The sequence below is a fragment of the Talpa europaea genome (genome assembly GCF_964194135.1).
Source record: "Talpa europaea genome assembly, chromosome: 13".
NCBI classification, from domain to species: Eukaryota; Metazoa; Chordata; class Mammalia; order Eulipotyphla; family Talpidae; genus Talpa; species Talpa europaea.
In genome coordinates, this window is record NC_140080.1 from 28986219 (window position 1) to 29005024 (window position 18806).

Consider the following 18806-nt stretch of genomic DNA (forward strand, 5'->3'; position numbering starts at 1 on the left):
TCTTTTTAAGATTAGAAAGTAGCTTCCCTTTTTTTTTTTTCTTTTTTACCACCAAAGACAAGCCTCTCTTTTCTTTTCTTTCTTTCTTTTTTTTTTTTAAAGATTTATTTTATTTATACCATAGCCAGGGTATAGGCCAGATGAGCGGAAGGGTGAGAGGATTCACCAGAGACAGAGTGGGGAACAGAACAGGCAGACTGATGAAATACACTGTGAGGGGAGCAGCGGGCGAGACAGGAGAGGTCTGCTCCGCCATGTGAGTTGCTCCGAGGCCGGTGGGAATCGAACCGGCACTGCAGAGGCTATGGACAGCTTCACAGTGCTGTGCTCAACCGCCTGTGCCACCAGGGAGGCCCAAGGCTCTCTTTTCTTAGTTCACATTAGAAAACCTCCAGGGGTAATTTTTTATTTGCTATATGTGAGTTATAGTCTCTTTTCTACTCCCCACATGCCCCAAGACTAGAGGTCTTAAGCTACTTTGATAAAGCCAAAACCTTATCATTGGAGGTGCAATACAACTTAGTAGGTCTGTATTTTATTTACTTTAGATATAATTTAATTCAATATCTAATTTAAGTACTTTGTTTTAGGTCACCAATAGGTCTATTTAAAGATATGTGTGTGTGTTTTCAGATAATATTACAATAGTTATAAACAAGAAACTTCCTTTTGTGGTTTTAATAAATAAATGTGAAAGTGGAGAGAGGTATTAAAATCTCATTTGCATTAGGCTTTTTACTCCTTCCTCAGAATGTGTACATGACATATACCATGCTATGAGCAGATAATAAGTAATTTCAAGACTTTACTTGGATCTCAGTAAAATAATTCATCTGAGTAGGAAATATGGATATTGGTTGCCTTTATTTCATTATTTTTCAAAATAATAGTTAAGATCAGAAGTTACTTTTTTTAGGTAAGTGACAAATATTTCTTCATCTTATTCATACTTAAGTATGAATAATTGTGATTTACCTAAGTAAGCCTTAAGGTCTCTGAGGTAACATTCATTGAAATACTTTCTGTTTAACTGTGATCTGTGTTACCTGTATTGAAAAGCTTTTCTTCTTTGTGTAATTCCTCAGGGAGCGCTCAACATCAACGATCGTACCATACCTCAACCGCCTATTCTCCAGCTTTCAGTAGAAAAGCTGAACAGGGATGGAGCTTTCCTTATGGATGCAGGCTCTGTGAGTAGTCTGACTGATTGTGATCCTTCTCTTTACACACTCCCATACCTTCATTCCCCTTTGTAGCTCTTTTCCTGAACAGATTATGTGCCAGGTAGGTTTTGTATTTGTATTAGCCACCTTCCCCCTCCATAGCCTCCTTTCATGCCAAGCATTACATGTCTCATCAAGATAAATAGTAATTATTAGTGCAGTTGAAGGCTGTATAATCTCACTAAACTTACTCATTGTTTTGATCTTTGAAAACATCTTCAGTGAGTCAACAACTTAATATTATGATATATCACAAAATAATTTTCTTCCTGTCTCTAGGTACTGATGCTTTGGGTTGGAAAAAATTGTGGACAAAATTTTCTCAGCCAAGTTCTAGGAGTTCAAAACTATGCATTAATCCCACAGATTATGGTAAGACTGTTACTACAGTGATTGCAGTCCATTTAAAAAGCATTTCAAATATGGCACAAACATGAATTTCCCATTTGAAATCATAGCATAGTACTAAAAGTTTTCTCAAAAAATAAGATGTATCCACAGAATATGTTTCTCTTCCAATCGAAAATAATTATTTTGTTTTAAATATATGCTTTAGGTTATTTTATTATATTATTAATTTATATGTTCTTATGTGTCTAAGGCACTATACTATTTTAGGGAAAAAGTTAAATAATTCAGTTAATGGCAAAAAAAAGTAGGTTGCTGCAATTGACATTAATCTTACTACTTTTTTGTGTGTGTTTTGGGTAAGTTATTTACTGTTTTTTGAAGGGCCCTTTAACTGCTGCTTTGAAATAAGAACTAAGATAATTGCCACACAAGCAAATCATTTACTAGTTCTAGTTGGATTTATGTTGATAATATTGAAGATACTAATAATAGCTCTGTCACCTTGTTTAAGTCACAAACAACTTCATTAATAAAATAAGAATGGTGTTGCTTATGGAGAAGTAATTGAAATAATCCATAAGGAAGCACTTGTTAAATTCTGTAGCATTTGGATAGTTTTGAATTTTAAAATTAGAATTAATTATAACATGGTCTTATTTAGTGTCATATTTTTTACCGCCCTGCTGCCTGTTTGTCACCAATTGTGGAATTTATGTTTTATGTTGTCACTTTTTCATATATTATGAGTTTAACTCCATTCATTGATGTCGCTAAGAAATTTATGTATTTATTTATTTATTTATTTATTTATTTATTTATTTTTTTTAAATAGAGGCATGTTTGTTTATTTATTTATTTGTTTGTTTGTTTTGTTTATACATGCACTGGGTACAGTCAGAAGCGCGGGAGGGTGAGAGAATTCACCAGAGCCAGAGCGGGGAGCAGAGCAGGCAGAAGGACCGAAGGACACTGCTGAGGGGAGCAGCGGGCGGCAGGAGAGGTCTGCGCGCCATGTGGGACCCTCCTCCGGTGGCCGGGGAGCAGCCGGGGATCGAACCGGCGCCGCAGAGGCTGCGGGCAGCTTCGCAACCCAGCGCTCAACCGCTGCGCCACCGGGGAGGCCCAGAAATTTATGTATTTAAAAGACACCTCAGACTTAGAGTTAGACTAAGCATTAGCTTTCAGAGTTTGATTAATTTGGATGACCAGATTCTTTTTTTTTTAATAGAGGCATGCTTTATTTATTTATTTGTTTGTTTGGTTATACATGCACTGGGTACAGTCAGAAGCTCAGGAGGGTGAGAGAATTCACCAGAGCCAGAGCAGGGAGCAGAGCAGGCAGAAAGACCGAAGTACACTGCTGAGGGGAGCAGCGGGCGGCAGGAGAGGTCTGCGCGCCATGTGGGACCCTCCTCCGGTGGCCGGGGAGCAGCCGGGGATAGAACTGGCGCCGCAGAGGCTGTGGGCAGCTTCGCAACCCAGCGCTCAACCGCTGTGCCACCGGGGAGGCCCTGGATGACCAGACTTCTTACTTCTAAGTAAGAAGTCATAGGGCCTCCCCCGTGGCGCAGTGGTTGAGTACTGGGTTGCGAAGCTGCCCTCTGCCGCGCCGGTTCGATCCCCAGCTGCCGGGTGAGGGTCCCACATGGCGCACAGACCTCTCCTGCCACCCACTGCTCCCCTCAGCAGTGTACTTCGTCAGTCTGCCTGTTCTGATCCCTACTCTGTCTCTGGTGAATTCTCTCACCCTCCCAAGCTTCTGACTGTGCCCAATGCTTGTATAAATAAATAAATAAATCTTTAAAAAAAAAAAAAAAGAAGTCATATTTACTGTAATTGCTTTAATGAATCAGTTAATTCTAATGTTCTAGTCACCTGGAGAGAAGAGGTGGGATATTCTAGATCAGGGCTCAGCAAACTTTCCAAGGAGTACTGCCACCTGATTTTATGACTAACAGGTTTTTTTTGTTTTTTTTGTTTTTAATAAATTTATTTATTTATTTATACAAGCACTGGGTACAGTCAGAAGCGTGGGAGGGTGAGAGAATTCACCAGAGCCAGAGCCGGGAACAGAACAGGCAGACCCACAAAATACACTGCTGAGGGGAGCAGTGGGTGCTTCAGGAGAGGCCTGTGCGCCATGTGGCCCTCTCACCTGCGGCGGGGGATCTGACTGGCGCTGCAGAGGCTGTGGGCAGCTTCGCAGTCCAGTGCTCAACCTTTGTGCCACCGGGGAGGCTCCTAACGGGTTTTTTGAGTCATAACCACGTCCATTCAATTATGTATTGTCTGTGGGTGTGTTAGTGGAACAATAGCAGAGATGAGTAGTTGCAATAGAGACCAAATGATCTGCAAGCCTAAAATATTTACTCTCTGGCCCTTTAAGAAGTTTGCCTACCCCTTACTAAAAAATTGTGGTAAGCACAACCTAGGGCAACTCCCCAGATTTCCTAAATCACTATCTGTAATTCAGCAAGGTCCCTAGTGATACATATACATGATAAAGTTTGAGGAGCTCTGTAAATGATATATTAATTATATATGATTAGAGCAAGCTGGATATTGCTGTTTTTGTTCAATAGACCGACCTTCCAGAACTTGATACACCAGAATCTGCCAGAACAACAGCTTTCATCTCCTGGCTTAGAGAGCAGAGACCATTTTTCCCAATACTTTATATAATAAGGTATGTTGAACTTTTCATTTGCTAGTAGTAAAGCAAGTTGTTTAACATTCCAAGGACCTGCTGTGAGTCCGGAATATATGTGACCTATTGCTTTAGCAAATACTTTAGAAGAATATAGACAAGAAAAGAAAAATAATTTTCAATTCTGGAATATATGTGACCCATTGCTTTAGCAAACACTTTAGAAAATATAGAAAGGAAAAATAATTTCCAATAAATAGTACTAAATTATGCTTTATATTGAGTCATTAGTAAAAAGTTTCTTTTAATTTCATTGTAAACTTGTCCCCCATATGACATGAAGTTTATTCTGAGATACAAGTATTTCAGAGAATGCCTCTAAAATTAGCTATTAAAGCTAAGCTATGGAAACAACCCAAATGCCCAAAAATAGATGACTGGATCAAGAAGATGTGGTACATATATACAATGGAATATTACTCAGCAATCAAAATAGATAAACACATGCAGTTTGCAGCAACATGGATGGAGCTAGAAGGGATCATGCTCAGTGAAATAAGTCAGAAAGAAAAAGAAAAATACTGGATGGTCTCACTTGTAGAAGGAATTTAGAGAACCTAAATAAGGGACCAGGAAAAAGACTAATTAATACAAAGTAAAAATGAAAATCAGCAAGCAACTATAAACCAGAGACACACTATTGCCGGGGTGGGGTGGGGGGAGGGGGTGGGTGGTAGGGAGAGGAAGGGTTAGGGTCAAAATAAGGGGGGTGCAATTGTATGGGGAATATAACCAAAATGAAAATGCATACATTGTGCAAAAATTAAAAATGATGTAAGAATTATATAAAATAAAATATAAAAAATAAAATTAGCTATTAAAATGTTATAATGTTTATCAGAATGTCAAAAACCTGTGACAAATCCAGTGTATTTTACTATTACCTTTTTTCTTATATATATAAATATTTTTGTCATTTGTTCCTAAGGGATGAAAGTCCAATGAAAGCAAGCTTCCTCCAAAACATGGTAGAAGACAGAACAGAGTCTGCATTATCTTATTATGAATTCCTCCTGCATATACAGCAACAAGTGAATAAATGAACAAATGGTATTTGACATAGATGTTTCTAAGGAAAGTCACAATAATGCAGACCACCTGAGAATGTATAGTACCTTCCATTTCTATTAGGTTTGTGGATTAATGTGATGATTAGATGTTCTCACTGTGATTTCAACAAACTATAGCAAATAAAGGACCACAGCAGAGAATCAAACATGCAACTTTGAAATACTGTATTTTTCAAATCAAAATATATCTACATATGATTGGATACCTTTTTTCCCTTTGCTGCCAATTATGTTTGAGTTATTATGAATTGGAATGAGATGAGACAATATTGCAGAGGCAAAGTACATTTTGTAAAATAAAGACTTCTGTGTTCTGGTTGTATATTTCTCATTTTGTTCCTGAATTTTTGGCTGCTACATTTTAAACCTCAGAAGACTAAGTGTTGCAGGGAAGTTACAAATCCATTGATAATGATCTTTTTTTTTTTAAAAAAAAAAACAAACTTCAGAGGTACATACGTAGAAAAGCTAGAATCTAATCCCCCACATCTGTTTTTTCTTTTGTTAAGAAGAAAAAGGATCATGTTAATTAAAACTAAACTCTAGTCTTACAGTCAAGCTTTAAAATCTGTCAGTATTCTCTATACTTGAAGAACAAAGTCACTTTGATTTGAAGTGAAAACTATTAAGTGGTTTTCTGATTTGAGTGCAGAAGACCTCGACACGCTGTGTTATTCTACAGTGAAAGAATCTAAGCTCTTCATAAATACATTGGAATGGGCAGTGATAATGGGGAGATGAGACACTTTAGTTATCTTGATTCTTTAAGTGGGTTTTGTTTTACATATTTCTTCTCTGATGGATAATAAAAATGTTATATTGGTGAAATGAGGATGAATGAAAGATTTCAAGTGTCTTAAATGCTGTCTCAAATGCACCAGTAACATTTTTCTAAGGAGTTTAGTAATTAAATTGGAAGCCGCTCATACGAAATATTTATTCTTAAATATTAATACCTATTAAAGCATGAATGCTGCTGTTTGATTTGGTGGCTATTAAGATTACACGAATCCAGTATACTGAAGTTATGAAAAGAACTTGATTTCTGAACATGCTCAAGAGATTGTTTTTTTTAATTCATTCAGAGAAATATTATAATTAGAACCATTAAGTGAATTTTGTTTACAGATAGGTAAATTATACATTTGTATACTTAAAGTGCTATGATAGAAAATCTTTAAAAGAGTTAAACCCACTTTTCACTGATTCATCTTGTCTCAGAAGAACTTCTTAAAGGTAAAGATGTTTGTGTGTAATACTTGATGAAGAGACTTTTGTTTCTTTGTTTTAATGTGTTAGAAATATGTGTTTACAATCTGGTCTCATGATCACCAATGAAATAGTAACTTTCAGGTTTACATCAATATGAGCTGACTTTAACTGAGTTGTTTTGGGTTAGGGAAGAAGCAAGCTCACTAAATATACACTACTGCTTACCAGCTCAATGAGAGGAATTGTGCTTTATAAAAATATCATCTCCCTTAAGCAGTGTTAAAGTTTATTTTCAGTATGCAAGTGGTACATTGAACTGGAAATTTCTTGAAAGAGCTTCTTTTATTAGGAAGCAAGTTTTGAATTGTAGCAAATTAAATTTATATTTTCCCTTCTTTTAAAGAAACTGAGTCATTATGCACTGATGTTTCTTAAAATAACTAAAATTATCTTCATAATGTGAATTTTAAATGTTGATATTTGTAAATCCTTTCTTAATAGTAGTAAAGAATCTTCCAGAAGGAAATGTTTGTGCTTCTAGGGACAATACTCTTCCTTGTGCCTCACTTCATCCCTAAGTGGGTATGACTCTTATTATTACCACATGCTTTGTTAGTATATTTCACAAATTTACTTTAAAAAATTATTTTAGATATTATATAACATGTGCAATCCAGAATAATTTTATAATAGCCACATCATAAAAGCATAAATTTAGTTAGGATTCACAATATTCTCCAAAAATGAGGGAATGAGATGAACCCTTTGGAGATACTGATATTAAGCAATTATTTTTTGCAATATTGAATGTGTTTTTTAGTTTAGTTTTTTTTTTTTTTCCTTTCGCTGCAGGACACAACCTGCTTTCCCATCTTGTATTACCTTTGATGTAAAGCAACTAATATTTACACTATGCCATATTTTTTTTATTGTAGTTGTAAATTATGAAAGATCTTGAATTTTCTACAGATCTACAACTACTAAAGTAACAGACAAGGGCAATCTTGGTATTTAAATCTGAGCATGGCAGTCCTACCATAAAAAGTACTCTATTTTTCTAATTTCTAGAATTTTTTAAATAACATTTCTGTAAGTCTGACATTAATATTCACTCAAACAGTACCATTTATTTTAGTTTGCATATATTTCATTGTTTTAATTTAATTAAATGTATTGAGTCTAATAGACTGTTTTACAATAATTAGAATAAAAGATTTATTTCTTCTAATCAAAGATGCATAACAGCTGTTATCTAGGGGACCACCAAATGTGATTTCAAGATTTTGTTAACTATTACAATTATAATCCTTATATAGAAATTTTAATTTTGTAAAGTAGTGTATAATATTGTAACATTAAAATCTTGTTCTCAAATTCAAATACGTATTGATCTTCAATGTGCTGTGTTCAATCTTGCTTCTCTGAAATGTTAGAAACAAGATTTGTCTTCCTTTTTATAGTTTGTAATTTTCACTGTTTTATTCCTGTTAAAAAAAAAAAACTCATTTGTAACCCATGCAAATAATCATTTGAACTGTGCTAACTTATCAATTTGGCTATTCAATAAAAGTTCATTGAAGGAACTTACATATAGTGACTTATTAAAAGTGATATGAGGGGCCTCCCTGGTGTCCTAGGCTTAAGACTCAGCACTATCACCACTTAGGCCTGGGTTCGATCCCAGGCCAGGGAGCTAACCCACGGATGGTGCAGCATACCTCTCCTGTCTTGCTCACTGCTCCCCTTAGTCCTGTATTTCAGTCAGTCTGCCTGTTCTGCTCCCTATGCTGTACCTGGTGAATCCTTTCACTCCCTGTGTTTCTGGCATACACCCTAGTTCTTCTATGCAAAAATTAAAAAATAAAAGTGATATGAATAACTTTCCAGTCAGGCCTCCCTGGTGGCACAAGGGGTTAAGCCTCAGCACTGTAAGGCAATCTGCAGCTACTGCAGGAAGAGTTTGATCCCCAGCCAGGGAGCTACCCACATGGCGCAGCAGAACTCTCCTGGCTTGCCTGCTACTCCCCTCAGAAGTGTATTTCAGACAACCTGCCTGTTCTGCTCTCCACTCTGTCTCTGGTGAATCCTCTCACCCCTTCCGCACCTCTGGCCTGTACCCCAATTCTTGTATGCATAAATAAATATATCTAGTAAGAAAAAACCTTGAATAAGTTGCCAGTCACTGAGTAAGTAGTGCTATGTTGTACACCCAATTTGATGGAAACTATGCTGAAGGTGCCTTAACTCTTAAGTTGGTGTCTGGGTGGCAGAATTCTTGCTTATTCCTCAAGGATAGCTGGGTTTAAAATTCCATATTGAAAATTAAAATAAAAATTCTTATATATTTGAGATACTGTATTGTCTTTTGGACCCTTTTGTTATTGATTCCTCCTGTTAGTCTAATTGTTGTTCATTTGAAGATAGTTTGTTAGCTTTCAGTATTATTTCTGTTTCTTAATATTCTATAGTTTTACTATAATTTATTGTTTCAGAATATGATTATGATGTTTATTTTTCAGAGTACACATATCCAAAGGTCCTTATCTGTCTACAATTTGGGAAACTTCTTGGCTGTGTTTTTTTTTTTAATTGAGTGACATAATAAAAAGGTGTTTTAAATATTTCTTTGTCATTCCATCTTATATTTTACCTTCAGGATTCCTATTAGAGGGATTTCATGAATTCCTCTTTTGACTATGTCTACATGGAGTTTAATCTCATCTATTGACTATTATATTTGCATAACCACATTTTTCATTTCCAAGGCTGATTTTTTAAATATTTGTCTATTTTTCATTTCTGCCTGTTTTGTGAAAAGAATATTTAAAGTATTATATAATTCTTTCTGGAGTGAATTCAACTGCCAATTTTTAATGTGATATTGGCAGAATTTAAGTAGATTTCTTCATGTTTTTAGTATTTAGGCTGTAGGCTTATTTGATTGGGAGGGTCTTTATCATTTTAGCTCATTTGTCTCTGCCCAGCTTTCCTCCTCCTATCTGTGGATTTTTTAGTTGCATTTTCTGTACCCCCAAACCAGGGCTGATAGAGTTGGTTTAGAGCTCCTGTCCTTGAGGTAATTTTGGGAAATCACCATTCCATTCATCAACAGTGGGGAATCTTGTTGCCCTTTCTTCTGCCTCCTGTAAAGCTGAAGTTTAAGGCTATATGGGTCAATAGCAAGTGATAGTTTGATTGTTTTTGCAGTGAGAGTTAACATGAAGGAAGAGTTTGGTTTGTTCGTCTCTGTCCATCATGTGATGTGCTTTCTGTGTGTCCTAACCCATAGAATGTACTTACTGCCTGCTTCTGGACCTGCAGCCCAACAGGCACCTAACTTTAGCTCCAATGCTTTGTCTTTCTGATACTTTGATCTGCTGAGATATTTCTTTGTTTTGAGCTCAGCTAATTCTTTCTCTCCCTTTATATTTTTAACTTATTGGTGTGATAGAGAGAAGTCCAAGCATCAGCTTACTGCCTAAAGTTAAGCAGAAAGTGATTTAGTTTTAGCACAGATAATCTGTCCAGCTTTGTATTTTAAATCGACCAAATAGTGCTATTTGCCTGCATAAATAAAGCTAAGATCTAATAAAAGTTACACATATAACTTGCTGAAAGTTCTGATACTTTCTCTAAAGAAAAATTTTTGCAAATATTCAGGTAAATTTAAAACTTGTGCTCTTATCTGTTATACTTGGGGAAAAGTGGTCAATTCAAAGAAAATGAATGGGACTTGCCCTTGTAAATCATAGCGAAGGAGATAGAAATTAATCAAGAATCTTAAGTATGCATGTCATTTATCAATCACATCTATCCTTGAGAACTACTAAGATAAACTAAAGCAATCCCAATGGTTTCCCAGAAATAAGCATGTAATGCATAATTTGACTTTCCATTTTTAACTGACTAAATGAACTACCAAGATATCTATTTTTTTTTAAAAATCAAGATTTTTCACTTGTCTTCCATAAACTCTCAAATAAAAAAAAAAGCACAAAAAACGTTGTTTATCCTGGAATTGATTGATAAACCTTGTTTATCCTGGTCATGATTCGTCTGGACTATACCTCATCAAGTTGTGTACATTTATTACTATTACAATTGTAGCTTTTTTTTTTTTTAAGGGCACTGTCTGGTGCTTATAAATTTAGGTCAGTACAGATAGGCAGGGGAGCTTATTCTAACGTTTCAGAAAAAGTCAATAAATTAAGTACATTAGGATGCAAGTCGATTATATAAGTGATGATAAACATGTAAGGAGACTAGAGAGTGTTGGGAAGCTGACAATTTAAATATAACGAAGGAGTCTTCACTGTCTGTCTTCAACAAAGGAATGAGGAAAAAGGCTGAGGAGAAACCAGACGTGTATTTGGGAGAAAAGGATTGAAGGTGAGTAATGAGTCCCAAGAACAAATCAGAAACACACTACTCCCTAAAGCGTCGCTGCCGGAGTTACGTATTCCCTCGGCCTATAAGCGAGGCCACGGAAGTGTAGTAGAAACAAGGCAGTGTCGCTATAAGCACCATTTTACTTCCTGGCCCTGGTGCGGGATGAGTCCACTCCTTCCATGTCCGCCGCGGGAGTAGGATTGTGGCAACGCTCTTTGCCCTTACCAAAGATGGCGGCTCCGGCATCGCTCTTGGTTTCGTCAGCGGCGCGCGTGCTTAGCGCCGGCCTCCTACTCCGTGGGCGGGTCTACGGCGAGAAGGCGACGCGCGCTCTGCGGCCGGCTCTGAAGAGTCATCCGCGCACCCTCTCCCACCGCCTGCACCTCCATCACCTCTCCCTGACTGTAGAGAAGATGGAGCCGGTGACCGTTGCAGCAGAAAACGGGGACCGGTCAGGGGCCCCGGCGGGCTCAGGACTGTCCGCTTCCCAGCGTCGGGCCGAGCTGCGGCGGCGAAAACTGCTCATGAACTCGGAACAGCGCATCAACCGGATCATGGGCTTTCACAGGCCTGGGAGCAGCGCGGGTGAGAATCTCGCCTTCCCCTCACTCCCGCTCAGGTCTCATGCAGGATCACGCCTCCTTTCCCTCTCCACCCCGCTGACCTTTTTGATCCAGCCCCTCTCCCGGACCACCCCCTCGCTGCTGCTGAGGTGCCGTCCCAAGTTTTCACTCCTTAAGCCCCGGGCGTGCCTACTCGCTGCCCTGGATTTACTAGGTGTTTCCCTTGAAGTTGTCCCCACCCCTCGTTCCTGAGTTCCTTTGCCGTGCTGCCCTCCATCCAGTCACCCCGAGACAGCCCCTCTTCTTTCCCCACGCCTTAGCCTCTCATGAAGGAGTCACATTTTATCCCAAGACTGCTCTGCCTTTTGTGGCCCTCGGGAAGATTGCTTCCTTTCAGTCCCTGACAAATGCATTCCATTCCTTGGCCTTCCCTAGCATTCACCTTCTTTTGCCTTGCTCGAACTCAGTCGGCCACCTGAGCTTGTCTTTACCCGAACTGCCCTGTCTTTCTTCCTGCGTGGATCAGGGAGTCTTACGGTCATATCCTGGTGTCTGTGTCCTCAATGTTGTCATCCACAAGCCTTTTAGAAGAGATGGGGGCGGGGGGAGGGAAGGAATCAATATTGTTTAGCCCCAACAAGTGGTAAGTGCTCACCTGAGGGGTTCTCCCCTGGTGTGCCGAGATTGATATCAGAAACTGCATTTAACCCTAAAAGGAGTTCCTCATTTCTTCCCCTAGTGACTTGTACCATGAGTTTCTTAAAAGTTTTTTCTTTGTCGTGTGAATGTATTGAACACCCAGAATGTGTTAGTGACCTGTCTTTCCATTGAATGTTTCCTTTACTAATTTGGCTCTAGCTGCGGGTTGCAAACTCCTTAGGCTTTGTGATATTTATTCTCTAGGGCTCTAGTTTTTATCTCTGAACTTTCAGACCGTTCACAGGTTTGCAGCTGAAAAATGCGAAGAGAGGTAAGAGTATTATTTCAGTTCTCCAAGAACAATAGTTAAAAGACACATTTTTTCCCTAGAATGATTAATAACACGTTATTGTTTTTTTCAAAGCATTTGTTATTGTCCTTGAGATGCTTCTGTTTTGTTGTTGTGCTCTGAAAATTTTATCCATCAGTTGCCATCAGTAGAGTTTCTTGGTCTTTTGTTTAAAACCAGAACAGCATTCTGAAACTGCTTGTACCTCCTAATGGCTCCCTGACTCCAGTAGCAGGATTATGTAAACAGTAGCTGGAGGATATGCCACACCCTGTGCTGACTGGGTTCTGGGTGCAGGAATCTAAAAATACAGATTTTAAAACGCTTTCATAATTTAATATTTTGAACAAAGCAAGTTAGAGCAGGGATAAATAAAATCATACTTCCAGGATATATTATCTGTGAAAACTTGGTCTTTATATTGCTCCCTCCCTGACTGTCCTTCCTATGTTGTCTACTTGGCTTATCTACCCCCAATATTTGGGTTAAATACTCTGCAGGAATCATCTTTTTGAGCGATATATTTTGAGGGTGTAGCAGAAGGAGGTAGTTTAGTTTTTATGTCTAATCAGTATTAATTTAGATTCAGAGACTGCTGAGTTCTAACTGCAGCAGCATATTTTTTAATATTAGGATGAAAGCTATTTTGCCAGTATATAATACACAAGGCTTTTACATTTTTCTTCCCAGAAGAAGAAAGTCAAATAAATTCAAAGCCACAGGACAGTGATAAACTGAACTCCCTCAACATTCCTTCCGTTTCAAAGCGAGTAGTGCTGGGTGATTCCGTAAGTACGGGAGCAGCTGAGCAGCAGAGTGGTGTGACCGAGGTAAAGGGGACTCAGCTGGGAGACAAATTGGACTCTTTGATGAAGCCCCCTGAGTACAGTGCTGATGAGCTCCGGCAGCGGAACAGAGGGGACCCAACAGCGGACACTGTCCAGAGGGGTCCTCGCCATGGCTTAGAACAGTACCTCTCCAGATTTGAAGAAGCTATGAAGCTAAGGAAACAACTGATTAGTGAAAAACCCAATCAAGAGGATGGAAATACAACAGAAGAATTTGACTCTTTTCGAATATTTAGATTGGTGGGATGTGCTCTTCTTGCCTTTGGAGTCAGAGCTTTTGTTTGCAAATATTTGGTAAGAAACATTGGAAATGCAAATTAGTTATAATGAGTGCTTTTAATCCCTTGACTTCTTTGTCAGTCTTATTATTTACCAGATGGATGTGGCTATTTGGCAGTGTATTATGAACTGATTTACCTTAATTCCAAGAACCTAATTATAGTTGTTAACCTCCCTTTAAATGCCAGGTACCTTTCTGAGTGCTTTTACATTTATTAATTCATGTAATCTTCACCCTTAAGAACTTGATATCATTGATTCTGTGTCTTATAGATGAGGGAATGAAACCTCAGCTTAAATCACTTCTCCAGGTGACAGAAGTTTCATTCAATACACAAGGAATACAAATGCAGGTACATACACACATACACTCTCACTGTGTATTACCTACCACTTTAAAATCATTTGAAACATTAAAATGTTGTCCCTGAGGTCCTGAACATGATGTAATTTTTTCTATAGTTCAGAGACATTTCAGCATTTCATAATGTTGTATTATAATGTCTGTCCATTTTTGTTGTACTGTCAAATGCTAATGGTTGTCCATTGGGATTTAGTTGTCTCTAATGTTATGTGGAAGAATGGAGAAAAGCATAACTTGTAGTTCAGTCCTTGAAGCTCTTTGAGATATTTATATTCAGTGCCCATATTAAGAATGCCCACACATGTGCCAGACACATACAGTTTTCCAGGTAATTAAGATTTATATCAAGCAGAAAATCTATTTTGGAAGTGTAGTTTTATGCACATCTTTTCTTACAGAGAATATCTTCACAGATTTGATTTTTTTCTAATTGTCTTCAAAACTTTCAGCATTCAGTGAAGTGGGTTGCTGCTTTTTATGTCAAGTACTCTGTGTTCTTAAAGTTGTGTCCTATTTTTATGCCTCATTTTTGTGTGAGGTGATTTGGTTGTCAGATTTTATTTTTAGGTTTTCAACTGGGTTATTTTTCACTGCTGTTACTATACTTTTATCTAGTCAGCTAGTAATGTTTGTTCCTTTACTCCCTTCGTAGTATTTTTAATTTTAGAAGTAATTATATTAATTAAATGTTTGATCTTTCTTGTTGTAGTGTGTGAAAGCAAAAAAATTAGCTATTTAGACTACAGTATGACTAACTCATCTTTTCAGCTAAAGATAAAGCCATGCAAATTCCTTCACAGTTTAAAAAACGTATGTAGTCTATTTTGAATAGTCGGCCTTTTTTGTGTGCTTTTGAATTGTCACTTTCTTCTAGATGAGAAAGATGTTACTGCATATGAGTATACAACTGTTGCCATTGAATACTTAAAATCATTAGAAGATAAGTTTTTATGAAAAAATATTTTGAGGACATTAGAATTGACTTGAAAAATATATTTTATGATTAGGAAATTAATCCCTTTATTCACCTTTCTTTACCTTTACTAAAATTAAATGCTGTGTTGTAGGTTCTTATGCTTGGAATTTTATAGCTACTCTTAGTTTGATTTATTGTTATTAGTGTGATTATTTGGAAATGCATAATTTTATCTTTTATCTTCACAGTCCATATTTGCTCCATTTCTTACTTTACAACTTGCGTACATGGGACTATACAAATATTTTCCCAAGGTAAATTACAATTTTTTCTAAATTATGATGATTTATTTAGATGAACAACTAGATAACTTCACAACCTTTAAAAAATACAGTCATGTGTGATTGGCCCTTCAGTGCTGAGCATTCTGTTTATGATGAGTTAATTTCTGAAAGTCAGTAGTTAGAAACTTATAGTAGTTAGACATTGCCATATATTTTAATATTTATAAAAATACTGGTCCACAGTTGAGTAACTCACTCCAGAGTTTGAATAGTGCTAGTATAAGATAATGTTAAGTTTGATTACTTAGTAAATTTAGTAACACATTTGTTTGTAATAAAGGAAATAGATTTTTTTTTTAGTTTTTTTTTTAAGATTTATTCATTTATTTTATGCATAGAGCTGGGGTGTAGGCCATAGGTGTGGGGGGGGTGAAAGGATTCACTGGAGACAGAGTGGGGAGCAGAACAGGCACATTGACAGAAATACACTGCTGAGGGGAACAGCGAGCGAGACAGGAGAGGTCTGCTGTGGTGATAAGCTCTGAGACTTATGTTACCTGGGAGGTCCGGAAATAGATTTTTTTAAAAATGGGTTCCGTTATCTTTGCTCCTTCCGGGACATTTAATGACAAAGCACTTTAATGTTGAGAATCTGATGTTTTCCAGAAATATTTGGGCAAAATAGCAGAAGAACCCTGGGGATTATCAGTATGTCCCTGTTCTGCTTGATTGCAGATGTATACAAGGTTTTATGAGAGTTGGCTTGGTTAGCAAAGAAGATAATGTTGCTTGTGATTGAGTTTTGTGTGCGTTTTTTTGCTGAGAAATGACCACTTGGCTGTTTGCTTTGTCATTTGTAATGCACCAAACTCATGTACTTTTAATGGATATGAAACATTTATTTATTTGTTCATTTATTTATTTCCCCCTCCCACCCTGAAGCATTTATATATTTTTGAGCAGTCAAATAGATTAAATAGAAAGTAAAAGGATAGGGCCTCTCTGGTGGCACAGGGGTTAAAGACACAGTGCTGCCAAGCCATCACCAGCCACTGCAGCATGAGTTCGAGCCCTGGCTGCCAGGGAGCTACCCACATGGTGCAGCAGACCTCCCTTGTCTAGCCCATTGTTCCCCTCAGCAGTGTATTTCAGTAGATCTGCCTGTTTTACTCCCTACTCTGTCTCTGGTGAATCCTTTCACCTCCCTGCATCACTGGCCTACACCTCAGTTCTTGTATGCGTTAAAGAAAAAAATCTTAAAAAATTGTGACATATTCATTCAGAGTGATGAAACACTCCATGTGCTGATAATGGTAAGCTTGCCAAGAAGTATGAAGACAACAAACCAAAATACACAAAAGGGTTTATTTTACCTACTTTTTTTTTTTTTTGGTAAAAAGGAGGAAAGCAATTTTTTTGGCTTTGCTTGTATATGTGTGATGAAACTGGAGAGATATACCTGAAGTTATAAACAATGTGTTTAGATAGGGTGTGTATAGGTTTCTAGTGGGGAAGAGGAAAGAAAGGAAGACTACTGTATCCTTTTCTCGCAAAACATTTTGAGTAAGTTTTTAAGCACATAGCAGTGTTGAAAGAATTGTGCAGTAAACATCCACTTATACTTACCACCTAGATTTTTTTTTTAAAGATTTATTTATTTATACAAGAATTGGTGTACAGTCAGAGATGCAAGAGGGTGAGAGAATTCAGAGACAGAGTGGGGAGCAGAACAGGCAGACTGACTGAAATACACTGCTGAGGGGAGTAGTGGGTGTGGCAGGAGAGGTCTGCTGCGCCATGTGTGATTCTCACTAGCCGGCCAGGATCGAACTCGCGCTGCAGAGGCTGCGGACAGCTTCATAGCACGGCGCTCAACCCGCTGCACCAACGGGGAGGCCATGCCACCTAGATTTTGTAATTAGCATTTCATTGTATTTTTTATATATCCAGTTTTCTGTCACTTTTCAATACATCTTCATTTTCTTGATGCACTTCAAAGTATGTTATATATGTAGATATCAGTATACTTCTACACTCTTCAGGTTACATATCTTTAAGTATAATTCATTTTTGCTTATGTCGTTTTTCTTTTTCTTTTTTTTAAAGATTTATTTATTTATATAAGTACTGGGTACAGTCAAAAGCACAGGAGGGTAAGAGAATTTTCAAGAGCCAGAGCAGGGAGCAGAACAGGCAGAAGGACCAAAACACACTGCTGAGGGGAGCAGCAGGCACGGCAGGAGAGGTCTGCGTGCCATGTGACTCTATAGAAAATGCTTGTGATTCTGGCACAAATAACTCACTCTTCTTCAGGATACCTAGCATTCTTCTGAGTTTTGTTTTCACTTTTCACATCTACCCATCTAAATCCTCCTTTTTTTTTTTTTAAAAAAAAAAAGATTTATTTATTTATTTATCTACACAAGCACTGGGTACAGTCAGAAGCACAGGGGGCGGGGTGAGAGAATTCACCAGAGCCAGAGCGGAGAGCAGAACAGGCAGACTGACAAAACACACTGCTGAGGGGAGCAGCGGGCCAGCAAGAGAGGTCTGCGCGCCATGTGGGACCCTTGCCAGGTGGCTGGGGATCAAACCGGCACTGCAGAGGCTGCGGGCAGTTTTGCAACTCAGCGCTTAACCGCTGTGCCACCTGGGAGGCCCTAAATCCTCCACATTTTTAAAGACATGTTTTAAATTTCACATCCCCTCTGAAGCCCTTCTGGTGCTTTATGAATAAAATCCTGGAGCAGTTTCTTGTCTCCTTTAAACCCTCATTCCACACATTATCTGCATTACTCATTTAGCATTTATTTATGTCCTGTCCAGTGATATTTTTTTGTTTTTGTCTTGTGCTGTAGTTTTGTCTTAAATTGTTAATTATTTCTTGCTTCTAGAGAAAACCTTGTTTTTTATAGCAAGAATGGTCTCTTTTCTCTACTCCCTAGCAGCTTGCTGCTTTACATATTATGCTATCAGTCAGTATTCGTTGGTAGGCTATTGACTAATATTTTGAAGCTTAATTTAATACTTTTGAAATCAGGCAAACATAGCCATACTGGTAATGTTTTTATAGAGTTTAGGCAGTTTTTTGTAAGCTCTAAGATTTATTTAAGTCTTTCTCTATACAGGGTGAAAAGAAGATAAAGACAACAGTATTAACAGCAGCACTTCTGCTATCTGGAATTCCTGCTGAGGTGATAAATCGATCCATGGATACCTATAGCAAAATGGGCGAAGTTTTCACAGATCTATGTGTCTACTTTTTCACTTTTATTTTTTGTCATGAACTACTTGATTACTGGGGTTCTGAAGTACCATGAAACCTGCAGAATTCAGAAGGAGAAACTTACAGGAAAACAATTGCTCTTCTGTGTTACAGTGTCCCTAAAGGAGGCAAATAGGTTCATGTGTTTATTTAATACTTTACTTTATAGGAGTTGTAAAACTACTTGATTAGGAATGAAATGGCAGGTTCTCTGATTTAAAAGGTTTGACTTTGTATTAATAGTGATGTGAAGAATAGAGTACTGACGTCGTTAATTGATTTTTCTTGATTAACTAAAAACCCCAGAATACACCTTTTCCAATCTTACCAGATTTGTAATTCCTCTT

General features: G+C 37.7%; 2 protein-coding genes across 3 annotated transcripts in view; both read left to right on the top strand.

The window, feature by feature from the left end:
* SEC24A (SEC24 homolog A, COPII coat complex component) overlaps positions 1-5324 on the top strand; it is a gene marked incomplete at both ends in the record, with an annotated part of 61180 nt that extends 55856 nt beyond the window's left edge. For both annotated transcript variants that reach the window (XM_084252463.1, XM_084252464.1), the window contains 4 exons: positions 1086-1190; positions 1503-1595; positions 4157-4260; positions 5210-5324. In XM_084252463.1, coding sequence (XP_084108589.1) covers positions 1086-1190; positions 1503-1595; positions 4157-4260; positions 5210-5324 — 417 coding nt within the window. The remainder of the gene's footprint in view (positions 1-1085; positions 1191-1502; positions 1596-4156; positions 4261-5209) is intronic.
* A 5939-nt stretch (positions 5325-11263) lies between these two features.
* CAMLG (calcium modulating ligand) lies at positions 11264-18514 on the top strand (the record flags this gene model as incomplete). Its single annotated transcript, XM_084252779.1, has 4 exons — positions 11264-11537; positions 13194-13645; positions 15159-15224; positions 18323-18514. Exons 1-4 carry the CDS (start codon positions 11366-11368, stop codon positions 18512-18514), a joined length of 882 nt encoding a protein of 293 aa, XP_084108905.1. The 5' UTR covers positions 11264-11365.
* Between the last annotated feature and the right edge of the window lie 292 nt (positions 18515-18806).